Source organism: Camarhynchus parvulus, chromosome Z (genome assembly GCF_901933205.1).
Source record: "Camarhynchus parvulus chromosome Z, STF_HiC, whole genome shotgun sequence".
In the NCBI taxonomy this organism is placed as follows: Eukaryota; Metazoa; Chordata; class Aves; order Passeriformes; family Thraupidae; genus Camarhynchus; species Camarhynchus parvulus.
In genome coordinates, this window is record NC_044601.1 from 233,347 (window position 1) to 252,514 (window position 19,168).

Sequence of the window (19,168 nt, forward strand, 5' to 3'; positions counted from 1 at the left end):
TTTATGTTGAAAGGAATCTAAATTCCTACAAAAATTAGCTGTCTGGATTAAGACTAAGCACTGTACACAGGTGTATCAAGAGTTACAAGCATCACTGGCTTATTCAGAACCACGCAAAACCAAAATACCTATCTTAAAAACTCTGAGGGGCTTGGAAAGGTTTGTATGAGCTTTAAAGTCACTGATTTACTCATCAGCTTGTTTGTGAACTGAAGGTTAGAAGCACAACCAGTTTCATTCAATGTGGTTTACACAAATTTAGTTGTTAGGCAAACTTACCATTAATTGCCTCTGTCAACAGCAAAAAATGTAAATAATACTGATAAATAATTATGGGGAAATTTTGTTATTGGAGTTGAACTGGATGGTCTGATATACTCAAGTGTATGCATTTAACTTCTTAAGCTTCTACTTCTAAAGCCATTAATCTACTTAGCATTCTTAGTGAAGGCTAAGAAGTAATTTGAACAGAGTATTTTGACACTTGTATGAATAAAAGATACTTTCAGCTGTCTGTATGGGATGGTCATGACAAGATCTTTCCTGGCTAGAGGATGAAGCCAGGCAAATTCAGCCCAGAAATAAGGGACATTTATTTCCTAAAATAAAAACGTGAATTAATCCACAACAACAACCAATGTGTGGAACAGGTTTTTCTTAGCATGCAAAGATTTAACTTCTTTTATTTTTATAAATATTATTTCTTTATTTTATCCAAGCTCAAAATAAATTTGAGGATCAATGTTTAACTCCTTTGTTTATGAAGACAGTAAGCTTAGATCATCACATATGAATTCAGCAGTTTGCATCCCAGAAGACATATCACGCACCTCCCATATGTTACTTTTCTCATGTCAAAACAATGTGACTTGGAAGAAAAGAAGCAAAAACAAAGCAGGGGAAAAGTTTAAAAGCTTGTGTGTCAGCCAGCGTTTTACAGAGGCTCACAGAGAAGGAATAGGAGGGAATGGAAAGGCTGAAGATGGTTATCAATTCGAACTGCAGTTGAGGATTGTGGTATGGACCCATGCAATGTGTGAGGCAGAGTGGCAGCAGCCATTTTGGGAAAATTCAAGTAGTTCAGGTTTACTTAGAGAGTCAATATGCAGCAATTTTTTCCATGAAAATATTTTCTAAAGACTGCATCTAAATTAATTGAAAAGAGAGTGCCACCTTCGTATATTTACTACTTCCCTTTTCTTCCAGCTACAGATTGCTGTGAAGCAATTTTGCAGTTTAACACACCTGCATCTTCAGAGTGTGAGCACGAGTGGCATTCACTAAATGAAACCCTGAAGGAGGAGGTAGCAAGTGTCCCTGTTCTAGGAGATTTGCAGAAGACTTATGACAATCCATGCAAATTCGCAAGCTTCAGGTATCAAATCCAGCAGTTATTCTAAGACAAAGTAATTTAATATTGAGGGATATAGTGTACTTACAGTCATACATAATCCTGGTTTTGGGCAAAAACTTGAATGAAAATTAAAATCTTCTGATTCAAAATAATCAGAAACACCACAGAATTCTCAAAATCAAAATTTGTATTCGATTTGCTCATGTAGGACTCTAATGTGGTAAGAAGTTTTTGAAGTCACAAAAAGTCATGGAGAACCACAGTAAACAAGGTGGGATGCACCAACCTTCAGAGTTAAAACAAACATCACAGCAGATAAATGTCATCTGTCTCTAGTTATCTGTATTTCACTATACAAATCTGTAAGAGCACGAATGGTTGTAACAAAGGTGGCCAATAGAATACTTAACATTTTCCACCAAAGACTGTAGTCTCAATGCACATCATGAGCAACATTATCAACACCTGTACACAAAAGAGGAAAAAATATCAGTGTAGAAAGCTGAGACTTCTTATCTAGATTAAGTCCTTTGAAATGCAGAAAGGCTGTAAACCAAGAATTATTTACACCCATCAGAAGTAATCTCCTTGCTAACTGGGGCATGACAACAACTGACCTCAAAGCAAGACTACTCAATGATGACAAACCGTGAACGAGAATGTATTTGAAACATGGTTAATTATTGCTTGAAGCAAAGAACTGAATTTTATAGGAGTACCGGCAGACCACTATGTCTTACGCTCTAGATTAGCAAAAAAATAATAATAAAACAGGGCAGCAGAGAAACAACCCTCAAACTGCCTTTCTAATTAATAATGAAGAACTACTGTTGTAAATGTAGTTCAAACTGATGAGGTGATCAGCTTTTACTGGAAATCAGAAATGGAAGGTGCCAAAAGATGTGCCAGAGATTCCAACACAGAACCAAGTTTTGGGAAGACAGTAGGAGATTTTAAGATCCAGCAATGCTGGGAAATCATCGAGTAGTTTGGTCCAGCTGTATCACCCTTGCTAAGGATGTAGAAGGGAGAGAACAAATTAAAAACGTTAAACAATGAAGTTTTCTGCCATCCATCTGCTTCAAGTTAAATAAAATACTGTAAGGAAACCTAAATTCTCTGTTTGTTTCAGAAGGAGGCAGATGTATAAGCTGTTCTGTGTAAGATACACGTTTCAAATAATTGATACAAAAAATATACTCAGAAAGCCAAAATGAGACCTGACCTTAGGTTCAACTCTCTTTTACCCTGACAAAGAGATGAGGAGGCGTAATGCAGACCCCAGCAACAACCATGGAAGCTGATAGGTAACACATTGACAAATCACAGGTTTTCACAATTGAGTTTTCACAATGTCTCTTTCAGAAACATAAGGTTTTCTTGAAGTTCTGAATTTCAAAGTACAAGAAATTACAATGATTAACAGTACTGTCAGTTTGTACTCTGTACTGCAAAGGGCTGAAGGTAAGTTCACACACCTATGCAAAATGTGTGTCTATTCTGTATGCATTCCACACAACCCAATCAATAAGAAAATGTTCCTCCAGAAGCAATTCCTGCAGTGAAAACCCAGTGTGCCAGGTCCAGCCATATGGATGCTGTGTGTCAAAAACAAGTCAGATGACTGTTTTGTGAACAAAAGAATTACCAGCACACAAAAGTGAACCAGAAATTATGATATGCAACTGCTGGTGTTCCTGACAGTCAGGGAAGGCAAGGCCCCTACCTCACAAGGGATACAGCTCCACAGTTTGCCCTAACCTTTAAATTAAAATAAAACTAGGAAAATAAAGTAAGTTAAAATTGAAAAATAGAGGTAAGAATGGTGTACTAGACATTTCAAGGAAGACCTAGATGCAAAAAAGGAAAAGAAAGTGTGGTATCTGAAATACACATCTGATTATGTACCAGCATCTTACAGTACATCTTGCATGCTTTAGTTGTGGGGAATATTTTGCTGTTGGTCACAATGTATTCAAACAAGTAACATAATTTTACATCTCCCAACCTCTAGCAAGCAGTCTTTTCTGAACTGTGAATAATGAAGGCATTATTGCAAAACTGTGTCTGTCGTCATGGAAAAGCAGCATCACTGAGAACATAATTATCATCACCAGGCTACCACTTAGCCAGAAGCAGCACATCTGAACAAAAATCTATAACTTTAGAAGCTCATGAAACTATTAGGATTTTCTGTCCCACTCAATACCATCACCTGACATGTCAGCAATTAATTAGCTGGCTAAATTAGCACTTGCTAAAATACAGAAGTTAAACTGAATCAAAACCAGACAAATTCTGAATTCAGACATACACTTGTATTGCCTTTGTTATGTTCCTATGTTTTAGTTCACCTCTCAAAATCAATACAGAACACAGACTTAAAATGATGTAAGCTCTACACCTGGTCAGTAAAGATCAGCTTTTCTAGATCACATATTAGGAGCTGGACATATAAACCACGGTTTTCTCCAAAACTCTCTGTTGAGTTACACAGCCTACCCTTTGCTCAGGCTCTGAACTGAGCTACAGATTGCAACACAGTGCCTAGAAGAGCTCAGGACTTGTGACCAACTGCCAGAGAGCATTAGGGATGACATCTGACAGACCATTACTCCTCCCACACCAATATTAAAAGCAGCTGAATTTGTTCTGCTTCAGTTCACAAATATTCATGATGCACATAGCTAGCTCATAAGTAATGAACTATCTCTTGGGAAGTGCTGAATCATGTTTTTTTGTCATCCTTGAGCAATTCAGCTGCCATATCTCTCAGAAAGAGAGCATCTGGTTTGTCAAGAAGAGCATTCCAAGTTTAGAGACACAGATGAAGTCCTCCTAATTCAGAACACACATAGCTCATCACTGTTAATGCGCTGCCTTCTGTCACTCTGACTACTGGATTTTTGCTGTCCAGATATGTGTTTCAACAAAGTTACCCTTTATTACCCAGTGACCACTATCAAAGCCTCCCATATGTGTGACTGAGCATGTTTTGTGACACAGAGGCATTACCAGCAGAGCAGCTCCCCTCTCGGTTATGAATAAAATACCTTCATTGCCATGAGTTCCTGCATCAAGACTGCATTTTCCAGGTCCAGCCTCTGGTTGTCTCCACGTGGCTTAACATCGTAACTAAGGGGATCAATGTGGATGCTTTCCAACTCCAGCATTGTAAGCTTCACTGCTGCCCTGTCATTTTTCAGCTGCTGGATATAATCCTTCAGCCGCTGCTCATCTTCCTTTGTAAACTCTGTGTCACAACTGCTTGCTGTTGAGCTGGTAGTACTGGAAAGAGAAAGAATGGCATTACAAAAAAAATACGTTTGAAACAAATCTTAATTTTTACATCAAACACACTCCCAACTACTTCATCAACACATTTGAGTCTTAAACCCTCACAGAAAGGACACAGATGTAGCATGGACACTGCAACGTGAGGTGACAAATTCAGAAAAAAATGAATTCCCTAAGCTGCACAAGAAAATTGAATCATGTGACAACTTCTCTGCAAAGCCAGACATTTACTGATGTCTAACTGAATTACTTAATCTGAAATGGTGTCTTATGAAAAAAAGTGGTGGATTTTTTTTATTCAAAAAGAAAAAAAAAGCTGTTTAAGACTTAGTAGTAACAGCACAGCAAGCTGCTCAGACACTGTCTTCATCATCTTTGAGAACAAGCATCTGCTAAAAAAATAGAATGAACCCAGACTTCATCTGTCTCTGCTGATGACCATACCAGTTATCACCTCAGATATTTTAATGGATACTTTTAGGAATCAACCTAATGAAAAATCCACGGGCAGATGCCAGGAGAACTTTCAGCTCATGTGAAGGTGTACTCCTCAGCATTCCTTCAGGGCTAGAGTGATTTAAAACTAACCAATGGAGTAACAGGAATTCTAATAAAAAGTCATCATGAAAGACTTGGTGTATCTTCTGAACAAATGAGGGCCCATTACTCTGCCCTGTAAGTGTTTACACAGAGATTGCAGAAAGGGGTAATAATGTCATTAGAGCAATGGGGGCTGAGTGCTGCCTACCCACCTCCATGCATGCCAGTGCTGCAGGGGGCCCAGACTGACACAGCTGTAGCATTCCAGGGCTGAATATGGTTGCAATAACACTAAAAGGAAAATAAAATGCTATGTTGTTTCTATAGCCTCACTCAAAGCTCCCTGCTGTCTCCTGAGGTCCCGTAATCAGCTGCCGGGTAAGGGATAAGTCATCCATTAACTGTGCCTGTCTGGAATGCTAGATGATCTCAGTTATCAGCAGGGGAATAAATCACTTTCTGTATCAAATTGCACTGCTGTTAAACATTTTTGTACTAAGAAATAAAGTTCCACCCGCTAGATGGTGTGAGAGCCAGGATGATGTCCTGAAATATTATGCATGTGCAAAGGGGAAGCCTATCAAGATAGGCTTGATTTTTCTCTTTCTTTTGCTTCTACTTCAGCTAAAGCTACACTGATTTTAAAGTGCTTCAAATAATTGCCCATCTTCCCACAAATTCCAAGCACAGCCTTGGAGAAGATAGGGAATCGGCAGGTCTAACAAGATTTCTCAAAATCCTTTCCCCTCATGATAAATTGTATTACCGCTCTTTACTACAGTTCTATGTTAATTTCACATTATTCTCTCCTTTCCTGAGGGTACCTGCCATAGTCAACACAACTGTAAAATGGCCTCTGCTTTTGTTTTCATCCATTTCCTCCTCCAGTGGGGCTTAAGAACACTAAGTACCCAGATATACAGAAGCCTTTTCAGGCTGAAACAAATTTTTGTTCATACTATTCCTTGATTAGAAAATTATGAAACACTTACTAAATCCTGCTTTACTGAGCCTAAAGGCATCTTGATGAATTAGATATATTAAAAAAATGAGGACAGACAATGTGAAAAGTACTTTATTCTGTACTGAAGTCATGTTGTAAGTTTCTTCCTCAGCACCCAAAAACTGCAATTGCAGAGCTTTTCTGGATTAAATGTAAAACAGCTGTTGTTGGAGGAAGGATAGCTTTAAAAGTCTTGGGGCACAAAGGCCTCATCTCAGTTTTTGCTTGAAAAGGAAAGATAACCCAGCCCTCCTGCTGCAAATGAAACCTGAGCAAAAAAATGCTGATTATTGTTACATTGAGCTGGACCTCATACTCCATGCATATTCACAGATTTTGGCCCTTGAAGACCCACAACTATGCACATATATGTTAGGGGAACGGAGTCCAAACTGAGGAAGGCAGTCTGGGCTGTTGCCAGTGATACTCAGGCTGCCTTTACTTCAGTCCTGGCTGCCTGCCTGCCTGTCTGCAGCTGAGTTGGCTCCTCTGGTGAATTGCTAGCAAGCTGCTCTTCTTCTTCTAGAGTGTTTTTTTTTTTTGGGTTTCTTTTTTTTTCTTTTTTTCAGAAGTTGGAGAGAGCTCAGCAAGGAACTTGTGTCTCAGCCAGCACACAAGGGGACAAGAACCTTCAGCCTCCCCCTGCATTCAGCAGCACATCCCCACCCAAAAGACTGGAAGCAGCTGGGGTAGAAGTGACAGAAACAGCACTGCAGTGTTTCTGATCTCCCCAGCAACTCTGCCAGGGTGTGCTGCCCCAAAAACCCCACCAAACAGCTCTCCACAGCCACAGTGCTGGTCCACTACTGCTCCCTTCAAAGGGATGACAGCTGGTGAGCACTTCATCCTGAATTTCTTGTATTGCCCTCCCTTCTGAACAGCAATTAGGATGAAGGAAAACATTTACAGTATAATGCATCCATCCAAAAACCACAGGAAACTCTTGCAAAAGATGTGCAGTTTCTTATTTCTCAAGTGTTTAGGTAAGCACAGAGAAAGGATCATCGTTTCATCACAGCTGGAGGGAATACAACATCAATCTGCCCATTCTCATGGATGCTGTATGAGAACAAGAAATATTCTTCACACTTGTTTCATTCCTTGAGTCTTTTATGATGATGTCATGCCTGGGTGATGTCGAACTAATTTCCATACACAATTTTTGGAAAATATATGGGCAAGTACAGTGTAATGTCAGTCTTATTTGCTAGCATGAGTGTATATGTATAAAATTCAGTGGATGGACATAGAAGAGGCTTTCAGCACTGCTTCTCTGTGAGTAGTTTCTGTACACTACAAAAATTTATCCATAAAACCCTACACGAGTGTCATTTTATCTGTTAAAAATCAAGTCAATAAATTAATATAATTGCAATTAAGCAATGGTGTGGATAATACAGTTGGTAGAACTGAGATTAACACTGTCACAACTGAATACACAAACTTGCTTGAATACCTGCACACAACCTAATACTTTAAAGAATGCAGTTGATCCACAGTGCACGTAGAACAAACACCTTATTTCGAGCTGAGCATTGTGGTTTGAGATCTGGGACAGCACAATGCCAGTTTCTCTTCCTGAGAAACTGAAAAGTACCCCAATCAGGCAAAGGACAAACAACAGCTAATACCAGAGCCTTTGGTAAACTGCCCTGCTTCCTTCTGAGACTGCTTCAATCCAGCAACAAAGTGTTATGCAGATAACACTGAGATATCTATTTAGACATTTCCAAATAACTTATTTGCACACCTCAGCCAAGATAATCTTGTCTGTCACCAACTTATCTGAAACCTGAGATGGTTTTGACGACAGATATATTCCTACCACTGACTGAGTTCAGATATTTTGTGACACTGCACAATACTGAAAAGAATTGCCTTTTCCTGTAAGGGACCCAATCTGCCTCCCGTGAACCCAGATGTAAGGCTGGGCTTACTAGCACAGAAGAGAATAAAATACACCATTTTCAGACAGTGTTACAAGTGGGCTTCTTCCCTTTTGTTGCCTTCCAAAGGTGCAATCAGTCAAACCTTGCTGGCAGAATATGTTCTATACTTCTGTCTATTTAAAATAATTATGACTTCCAACTACATTGCAAACCGATTTCTATTTTCAAAAACTGAATTGGCAACATTATTGTGGTGCTGCTGCCAGTCAAATGAATTTAGATGCTCTTTCATTGCCTTTCATTTATTTTCATTTCAGTTGTTCCCTTTTATATTGTTTAACCACTCATCACTAGTGGCTCACCAAGCAATCTCAGTAACGTGTTCAGTGATTTGATTCAGAATCTCATCTGAAATTTCAAAGCCCAAGATGGGTCAACAATTCTACTGTAAATCCATATTCTACAGGATTTCAAAACAACAGGGAGAATTAGTCATTTGTCACAAGTCTCAACAAAGGATAGTTTTCATCATCCTACTACCACTTCATTCATTTAGTTTCAAAGGGAAAAGGCAGCAATATGTATCTGCAACTAAAAGCCTGCAACACTGCAACATCGAAGGCAAGAAAAATCTGTTTTGCAGATTCAAAGTATGCTTCAACTGAATACTGTAAAAATATTTTCACAGTGGTCCCCAGGTGGGGGGTGGTTCACATAGAACTCAAGAGAGGTGAGAGGAGATGACCTTAAATTGTGCTAGAGGAGGTTCAGATTAGATAATTGTAAAAAATTTTCACTGACAGAATGATCAGGCATGGAATAAATTGCCCATAGAGGCCGTGGAGTCACCACCCCTGGAAGTGTTCAAGATCTATCTGGATGTGGCACTTGGGAATAAGGTTTAGGGGTGGTTATGGTGGTGCTGGGGTGATGGTTGGACTGGATGACCTTGAAGGTATCTTCCAAACTTGATTTCTGTGGTTCTGTGACATAAACATTAAAAAGTGTGTGCCTTTTGAACCAAGACAGATTTTCCATGAATGGGGTAGCACTGTTTCTGGAAGTTGAAGAGGAGACTTCTCTCTTTTGAGATGGGGTAGAAAAAATCTGAAAACACCTCTAACCACGTGTCACTTGAATGCAACAGAAGGAAAGAAGAGAAGACTTCTATTTCCTGGAGAAGCTGAAGTTTCAAAATATTTTCACTGATATGTATGCTTAGGCAAAGATAAACTACTTTGGGCATGGGGGAGGGGAGAGGGACAACAATCTGTAAGTAACAATCAGATCGGGGTGCCACAAATTCCTGACTTGCTGTGTGCCCTCTGAGTGAGTGACAACAGCTTTTATCTCCTATGTTCCACATCTATAAAAAGAAATTGTAGAAGTTACCTCATTCAGCACAATATGTTGCTCCACACCAGAAAAAAAATACTACAATGACAATAATGGCTCAAGCTAAAACACCTCTTTCATATAAGAACACTAAATTTGCATTTTCACATACATGACATAGCTTATCCTGATGAAATTTTAAATCCTATGCCACTTAAAATATACTCTGCTGAAACCTTATCTACTGAGCCAACACCTCACATGGACACACACACAGGTCCAGCTGACCACCAATGAACACAGACACAAACACAGACTCTTATCCTCCCAAAAATTCCGCTAAAGCAAGCAAGAGCTGTAGAGATTACATTCCCACCAAACACTTTCAGTGCAAGTCTAGGAAAGCAAACACTGAAACAGGAACAATTCCCCTCCCCTCCAGTTCCCCATCAATACTGGAAACTGCCTGAACTGTTTCCAAGAAAAAAAAAATTACTATACCTTGACTATATGCCACATATCTCACAAGGAACAAAAACACTGAGGAAAAACTGAGAATTACCCTTTCAAACAATAGAATGGGAAACGAGCTTGGCTTAGGTAAAGGTGTTACTACATGTAAACACAGACAACAGGTTTGCATACAGGTGTAGATATGGCCCAAGACAGGGCAAGCCAAGTGCTTGAAACAGCTTCATGTAATTTCTTTCCAAGCCTGGTTTAAATGCTTTTGGTAGAAAGTGTGATCAGTGTGCTACTGGCACAGATGCTGCCACAATCATTTCTATGTAAAGACACAGCTTTCTCGCACTGAGAGTGCACCAGAAAACTCTGAATAAAATACCATTAAAATTCACCTAACATTAGGACCCTGTTCCCTCAGATTACCTTTTTGCTCCCTTTTTAGCTATTCTATGCCAGTCATATGGCAGGAAATAAGATCCTTTGGAGGAGGCATCAGCAAGAAGAGGAAATGATACAGTACTAAAATAAATTCTGAAGTGTCAAAAAAATGACAGCATTTGAATAAAGAACTGGCTAGAAAACTGAATTAAAATGAAGTTTTAGAGCAAATCTGAGAAACAAAAATAACATTTAAAGAGAAAAATGTTCATCTATATTTATCCAGGACACTTGCCAAATTTGTATCCATACACAAGCAGACATATTTACTGCAGAGTACAACTACACCACAGGCAGGCAAAAACTCAAAATGAAGCTGCTGGCAGATATATTTGAACTGGAACACTTCTGCAATAATAGCTCATCTATGTTTTATTATTTTATAGGTCTCCAGAAAAACTGCAGTATTCAGTCTTTCCTGGAAGAATCCAATCTATTCCATGGGAAGGAATAATATGGAGGAGTGCAAAGGGTAAGGAAGGAGAAGGGAGAGGAAATGGTTTAAAACAGAGGAAATGGTTTAAAATGGCTAGATTTGCAACATTTAGAAAACAATTCTTGAGCACTCCAAAATTCCAGAGAAAGCCTGTTTCAGATCTCTGGTTCTCTGCACGTCCATGCTGTCTGCATACAACAGATGTGAGTAACAAGAACATGATTTGTGTTCCAACAAAACAGTAAGAAAGTCACTGTAGTAAAACAAACGTAATGGTTTTGCCCTTTATGAGGAAGATCAAAGACCTGAGTCACGCATTTGCAACAAATTTATAAAGAACTCTTCTTGGTTGGAGTTGCTCAAAGTCCAAAGACAATTAGACCACTGAGGCATGGTGACTTACAAACAGAAGCCAAAGGAGTGAGGTGAGGGGAGGTAGCTCAGCAAATACAGTAGAACGCAATTTTTTGTCTGGAATCAAAGATTAGGAGATTAGGAGAGCAGAAGAGCTGGAGTTACCTGGTGTGGCTGTTGGAGGACAGGCTTTCCCAGGGCTGCACACTACAGCCTGTGACTGCATAGGCTCCCCCACAGCTCCCATCCAGCTTCATCAGCAAGGCTTTTGCTGCATTCTCAGCAGTCTTCCTGCAGTCATGAGCCCTCTTAAGCATCTGTGTGACATTTTCATCACCTGTCTGGTCCCCTAGTTTTCAAGCAAACAATGTTTCAGACAGGAATTAAGGCAAGAGATACTTCTACTCACTCTCAGTTTATACAAGGACAATGACAATAAATTACCAACCTGTGAACTAAAAGCTACTTCAGTTCCTTGTCAGCATCAGTGGTAACTGGGATACTGCCCTGAATGCACCCTGCTGCCAGTGACAAGTTCCAGGTACTTGTGGCTCCAGGCAATATGTCTTAAGTGATGCAGAATTTTAGCTTGTCTGTTTATAATGGGTGTGCATTCTGCATTAACATTAGGTTTGGATGCTCAAATTATGAACACACTGGAAAAGCCTCAGCCTCAATTACAACTCTTACTCCAGTCAGTGCAGTGTGGTTTCACGGCGTAGTCATCTCCAGAACTTCTCCTCAGAGGCACCTTGGTCTCAAGCCTGATGGTTTGCCAGAACACCTCCTTACAGGCTACCTGGCCAGACAGAAGAACTGCCCTGCTGCTGAGAAGCAGCCTCTCACATTTTACAGTCATGCATACTAAGCCAAAAGAAAACTAGCCCTGGTTAAATTGCTATAATTTTTAGAGGTTATATAGCACCTGTGTAGCTGGTAAGCTTCAGGAGAAGCAGGACTGAAACCATCACTGTCACTACTCCTACAGTCCTCCAGCTGCACTGCAGTTAAATCATTAAATTAAGACATGTTATTGGCTACAAGAAAATCTATGAATGTATTTGTAGATTAAGCTGTAATATATTTATACTTTAGCAAAACCCAACAGCTTGCTCTGTGTTGGATTTTCATTTAATCCTTGTTCAAGTCAATTACCTTCACTGCACACTTGCTGAGTGAAGCGCATGCACTAGAAGTAACACTAAAGAGGAAGAAAGGAAGGGTGAATGTTCTGTTAATAGAAGTTGGATATGCTCAGCTTTAAGTGATGTAACTCCCATGAATTTTCCACTCACAGATGTTGATATAAAGCTTGACTGATCTTCAAACCAAAAATGTGTTATTTTATCTAGGTGTGTTAATCAAATTTCATCATGAAGTAAAGGTACATAAACCATACACAACTTCCTCCATGCTGTGCTGTGTAATGGGAAATTTGCTCTATTTCTATCTCACGGCTGTAACTGGTAATACCATAATTAACAGCTGTAGACAGATACCTACATAAAAATTTAACTACAGTCTCTGCCATAAAATGCACATCAGATGAAATCCTACTCAACCCCAAAGTACTTCTCCCTTGTAAGATTTCTTTCTACCACCTACAGGAATAGAAAATCCAAGCCTCAATTCACTTTTGCTACTCACTGATCTCTGCCAGCTGGGAAAAGCTCCCTCTGAGCTTTTTGGAAAGAAATGAACAGAGTTTGGAGAAAGGTGGAAGAAAATCTCAGACATCCCCTCTACTGAGAAGCCAGTGCTCCTAACACACCAGGCACTTGCTATGCATCAGCACAGTATGAAGAGTTATTCTCTCTCTGAATGCTTCTTTCTATTTGAAGATTACTATGACTGCCTTCTCCTGTCAATCAAAGGAATGGAACTACTAACACTGGAATTTCATTGTGCAATCACCTCTTTCTGTCAGAAGAATGGAGCCAGCAGAAATGCCAAGCTCCAAATTTCTGAACTGTACTGTACCTATGATAGTGGTTTGTTCCATTATTTAGCAGGCAGCGTATTAAAAAACACCTAGCCACAGGATTAACTAACAAAACAAGAAAAATCCAGAACATACAGGCTAAACAGAAGATAGAATGTTTTAAAATTCCAGAGCAAAGGTGCAACAGGGGGTGAAAAATTACAGCCTTTAAAAATGTTTTTATTCCTAACTAATCAATGCTACTTTGTATTATTTTAATCTCAGTTTTTCACATATTAGACTGTTTCTGGGGAGTAAATCTTAGTGAATCTGGACTTGCAACTACCTCAGCTGTATGGCCCTAAGCCACCTGTGCTCACAAGTATTGTTTAATTATTCCACTCTGTATGGTTGCATGCCCACAACAATCTCACTCCTGCCAGAAGAGGCATCTCCTCGTGAAACCAACACAAGTGAATTTAAATTGCTCTCTTGCATTTTACCCCTATTTTTGGGGTGTATAAAATAATTTAAATAGTTAAAAACAAGAAATGTCTGGAGAGCATTCTTAAGTAATGGGTGATGACGTGATTCACCATTACAACCAATTCTAATGCTAACTGACATGCCAAAAAACCCCCGGTAAATTAAGTGATTCATTGACATCTTACCAACAGAACCAACACCTGCAGCTCTGAATTGTCCAAGAATGAGACTCTGCTCACTTTCTGCCAATGCCAACAGCAGCTCATATGCTTCTATGCACTGTTCACTGAAAGGGAAAACAAAAACCACACAAAATGTTAACCGCAATTTAAAGAAGAACAATACCTGCAAAAAAAGAGCTATCTGATTAACTGCATGATTCTCTACTACTTGTGTAGCAGCAGGGATATTAAGAACATTATACACATAGCTTCTATCATGAGCATTCAGCAGTCTCCCCATTCTTACAACACTGCCAGGCTGGCCTCAAGTAATGTAACAAGCCAAAAGATAAGAGTGACCCGAAATAAAGAAAGCTCCAGAAGCATGTTTTAAACAGGTGGTCAAGATCCCCTTGAGAAACTTTTCCCAGATCTTCTTAGTATACAACCTACAGTATACTATACTCTACAATATAATTATACTACAGAAACTGTTGCAAGTGGAAAAGATATAAGAAAAATACTTTTTGCTCTGTCCTGGCTGTAAGATATTCCCTCTAACAATAGAATAGCTTCCAATTACATTTATGAGTCATGCAATCCCTGTTGCATTTTAATGTTTTTAAAAATACATACTAATATACTATTAGCAATTTACACTTCATTGCGATTTGCTCAAGGCTGATAGTAAAATAATACATTCCTTAAAAGGCACACAATTTGTTCCAAGACCAAACCTGCCAGTCCCAAATTAGTTGCAGTTGAAGGTGTTAAGTCACACTGTATTTTTGTGAACAGCTTGATGCAAATTTAGATACTTACTACCAAACACAGCCCATTAATCTACAATTCCAACTAATGCAATATAAAGTCATTCTGAGTTATGTGGGGTATAACACTCTCTGCTCCAGTGGTCTTGGGACAGGTACAGAGATCCTGTATCAAGGCTGGATTCAGCAACACAGTCTCAGTCTACACACAACCCCTAATTCAAACATTAATTCAGTATTTAAGAATGAATAGATAAACCTCTGCATTCCTGTTAGATGCTGGTCAACTACAGCTAAAATACACTGTAGGAATAACTTCAGTTGGGTAGTTTGTCAGGTAGTTTAGCCAAAGGGGTGCTTTCTCAGGGAGGAAACAAAAAATGAACAGTATTACTATGGCACACCATCAATTTCACTCTTAAACACTTCTATCAAGCCTCCCCCCAGCCCCCTCTTCTTGCCTGAGCCCCTTGTGTAGGTACATACCTGTACTGCAGTGCCAGCCTGAGGGCTGTGGCATTGGACTCGTACTTGCCCACAAGCATGCTCATCCTCTCTGCATTGCTCTTGCATTCCTCCAGTGTTATTGTCAGCAAGTCGTTCTGGGATTTCAGGTGCTCAATACGGCTGCAAAAAAAACAAGTAATTTGCAACCTTCAAGCTTAACTTGCAGTCACTGTTGTGAAAATTTTAGGACAATCATACTTTGAAACAACGAAAATTTCTTAGTCTACACAAGTGTTTTATAATGCAGATGGCAAAATCCATCAGTTCTGTATATCTTATCAAAAGCCGATAGAAATTTCTCTTAGGTCATTCTCCTCCTCATAAAATGTAGTTATAACCCTGTGCAGCAGCAGCAAGCAGAAAGCTGTACCCTTGTTTTGCAGCCACGAGACTGCGTGAAACAGTTTCATATCAACCTTTTGCTCAATTTTTCTGCCTTCATTCCTCACTTTCTGCTGCCACATTTGCAACTTGTTTTAAATGGCATATTCATTAGTGTGATTGTGGGTGTGTGCAGGGATCATGCAGTTCATAAATGCCTCCTTTCTTCTGAAAATTCAGAGTAACCATTCCACCTGAAGTCATGTTTGGGTTGTGATTAGAGAGGCAACTTCCAAACTACAAACTGGAGCAATGTAACCTCCAAATATTCTGGCAAAAGTTTAACTGTAATACCCTCCTCAATGAGGTTAACCCTGAAGATGAAAATGAAGATTTAGAGAATTAGTATTACTGTTTATTCTCCCTGCTGACAACTGAACCACACATCAATATATTACAACTAACTGTAAAAATTGGATATACACCAAAACAAGAGAGATAAACAATTTGAAACCTTGCACAGCTAGATAATAAAGGAATCTATGCCATCCAGGACTCTAAAATCACTGACTTCTTGACAAAGAAGACTGAGAAGGGCTAGTATATATGTTTGTCAGAACAAAGCCCTGACTTTTCTAGATGTTAGAACTGCCACGTTCCATATCTTGACATCTTCTATAAAGATACATGTTGTCAAAGCATAATTGTGCAGTGTACAGGAAAAAAAGAAAGAAAAAAGCAAACAAGAATCACGTTTTGCAGCACTACAAAAACATGAGCTATAAATAAAAAGAGATATTGTACTGATCAGACTAAATTTGAGCTAGCTGTAGGGAAGACAGAATTTGGATAAAGACATGCTGAGACACGATTCTCATACTCCTGATCCACAGTTTTGATTTTATGTGCTGAAAAAAGACAGGAAACATTTGCTTTGATAGAGCTTGCTAAAGGATAACACCAGCAGTATTTTAACTGCAACCAGAAAACTGCAATCTCTCTTCTGCAGACAGAAACCTGTTTGCTGATATATATGCCCCACGACCACGCATCAGTACATTTATTGAGACATTTAATTGCTATTACTCTGTTTCTTCAGGACAAAACAAAGCAAGCTAATTTCAGAATGATGCAGACTAAGTTATGGGAGTCCTTATTTCAAGGAGTAATGTGTCTTATGAAAAAAAGATGCCATTACTTGGTCATCCACACAGAGGGACACTCCAGAGTGCAGACGGGGAAGGTGCTGTGCTGATCTAATAATGCACAAACCCATAGTCATAGAAAGAATCCTTAGCACACGATTAAATCTCTTCTTCAGTAAGCACATTCCATGTTTATCTGCAGCTGTCACAGCTGAGCTGGAACTGAACTAAGAAATTATCAAAAAGGGTAAAAAAAAAGACTCAACTCTAATGAAGCTAACAGAAGACAACATGTGAGCACATATAAATTTCTAGCTCACCTATTTAATCTCTCCGTTTCCACTTCAAACTCTCGGATTTTGCTTTCAGAGATAGCAGATCCATGTGAATAGAGAGTCTGGAAGATTTCCTGGATGTTTGAGCAGTCTTGGAGGGAATGCGCCAAATGTTCAGCCACAGAACTAGAGACCTGTACAGGGCAGTTAATAGATCATTGTGAAGAGATACCCACTGGATTTCTCCCAGATACCATCAGCATTGAGAACTGCATTTGCTTGCATGCACTCACTTCAATGCATTCATTATTCAGTTTTTGTTATGAATTGTACATTGAATAGAACATCTATAAGATTCCACTTTTAGAAGCCATTTTGTTCTAAAATTCTACTAACCAAGGGTGAAGTCTACTATTTCATTACACATTTAAAAAGCCTACTATGCAAGTTATTTATGTTCTTGAGAGCTTAGCAAAGGGTTAGAGCCAAGTTCTTCAGTAAAAGAAATATTAACACCCAGTAACAACAGTGTTATTGATTTACACTGGCATTTCAAAAGCAGAATCCAGTACACTGTTGAAGGTTGCGAAATGAAACTGAACAGTCTTCCTGAAGAATATTTTGGTGGAACTGACTTCAAAATTTTCCTCTTGAATTCACTCACGAGAATCACTTCTAGCCACTTGTTTTCAGAAAATGAGATCTTAATACTGAGTGAAATATTCTTTGTTGATGTATTTTGCTCAAACTAGCTTTTAAAGTGTTTTCAGATAGTCCACATTAATAATTTTATTTAGAAAACAATGCTTTTATTGGAACATGGATCATGCAAGAACACAGTTCTTAGTCCTTACCCCTATGCTGCTGATTTCTGATCCTAAGACAGGTCTATCAGATGATGAAGACTCTGATCTTGTCTTTGACAACTTCACTCTTTCAGCAATCTGCAAGTCAGAATGCTGCACAGGTTACACAGCAGCCCACACCCCATAAAGATCACACAAACCCCATCTATTCTCTAGTTATACTTGCAAAGCTGAAGCAAACTACTAGAGAACTGAGCCCTGAGTTGTTACTGGGAGAACTACAATCAATAATATTTAATTCCTTTCCACGGCTCAAGTTCCCAGATCTGCTCAGGACTCTTCAAAACACCTCCCAGTTAACCCATGCTTGCACAGCACAAAATGAAGCCTGCTTTTTCCAGGTCAGAAGAAGGGTTACAAACACACAAACTCCACCTTGGCGATGGGAATGTCGTTGCTGCTGCTGCTGGTGCTCAGCTCTCCCGTGCTGGGGTTGACGGGGCGGTTGGCAGGAGTAAGGCGGCTCGGGCTGGACGGGCCCGTGGCCTGCACACTCTGCAAACGAGTCTGCAGCTCCCGAACCTGCAACAAAACATAACATTCTGATTTTTCCACTTTTATGGTTTAAACGGTCTGGAGATTTTCTCATTGTCTAGCCAAGTCTAATTGCTTCTGGCTCCAGCACAGAAGTTACATTTTTGTACTGGGGTGGCTGTGAAGTTTTCATGTGGGGAGCAGATGAGTGGAGGTTATTTTTAAATCCCACTGCTATCAGTTTTTTAAAACATGTGCAATGTAGAAATATGCAGAATACTGTAGAATAAGTACTCAAAGTTTCAGCTGTACTATAGGTATAGAAATTATTCTCTTTGGGGTAAAGCTAAAGCTCCAGCCTAAGATGATGATGGCTAAACAAACCAAATGATAATCCTCCTGTTAATGGAAAACTCCAGTGCTGAAAAAAACTCTTGACATAAATAAATCACATGATGACTTGGTCATATTTAAAGGTTAAAGAAATTCAAACATTAATCATGCTTTGAAACTACAGTCAACTAAAACTACCATTTAGTGAGTAATGTACAGACCAAAAAAAAAAAAACCAAACAGCAAAGTACTCAACCAACAGTCTGCAAAAGCTCTCTGTAAACATACCCTGCAAACACTGCATGGTCCTCATAACACATCAGATACTTGTAGAACTGATGTCAAAAGATTTTCAGTTTAAAGGTTAAAAAAAGAGAAAGGTCTGCAGGAGCCAAACTGTAGCTGTGCTAAAGATTATAGTGTTTACCTTGGAATAATTCTTAACAGACAAGGAATAAATGGTCTGCTTAACACAACAGTTATGACACAAGGTGAAGTGACAGAGCTCATTTTTCCCACAGATCTCAAACAGAGTGTGAGATGGGAGAATGTGGAGGAAACCACCTAAAGAGGAAATTCCCCTGAACACAGTTGTCCTTAAATACACAGGCTTCTATGTGATTTTGTTGAAACAGGCCCTCTACAAAACTGAACTTGTGAAATTTTATCAAAAGTCCAGTCAAGTAAAGTTCAGTCCATTTGATATCTCCCCTTGTATGTAGCATGAAATGCAACTGTGATTCATACTGTCTAAAGATAAGCAGGGTTTTATACAAAATACATTTATACAAAGACTAA

General features: G+C 39.2%; 1 protein-coding gene across 9 annotated transcripts in view; it reads right to left on the bottom strand.

Moving 5' to 3' along the window:
• MCC (MCC regulator of WNT signaling pathway) overlaps positions 1 to 19,168 on the bottom strand; it is a 182,220-nt gene that overhangs the window by 17,354 nt on the left and 145,698 nt on the right. For all 9 annotated transcript variants that reach the window (XM_030968537.1, XM_030968540.1, XM_030968541.1 and 6 more), the window contains 7 exons: positions 17,939 to 18,085; positions 17,552 to 17,641; positions 16,743 to 16,891; positions 14,936 to 15,076; positions 13,704 to 13,804; positions 11,277 to 11,460; positions 4,408 to 4,642 (listed from right to left, as the gene is read on the bottom strand). In XM_030968537.1, coding sequence (XP_030824397.1) covers positions 4,408 to 4,642; positions 11,277 to 11,460; positions 13,704 to 13,804; positions 14,936 to 15,076; positions 16,743 to 16,891; positions 17,552 to 17,641; positions 17,939 to 18,085 — 1,047 coding nt within the window. The remainder of the gene's footprint in view (positions 1 to 4,407; positions 4,643 to 11,276; positions 11,461 to 13,703; positions 13,805 to 14,935; positions 15,077 to 16,742; positions 16,892 to 17,551; positions 17,642 to 17,938; positions 18,086 to 19,168) is intronic.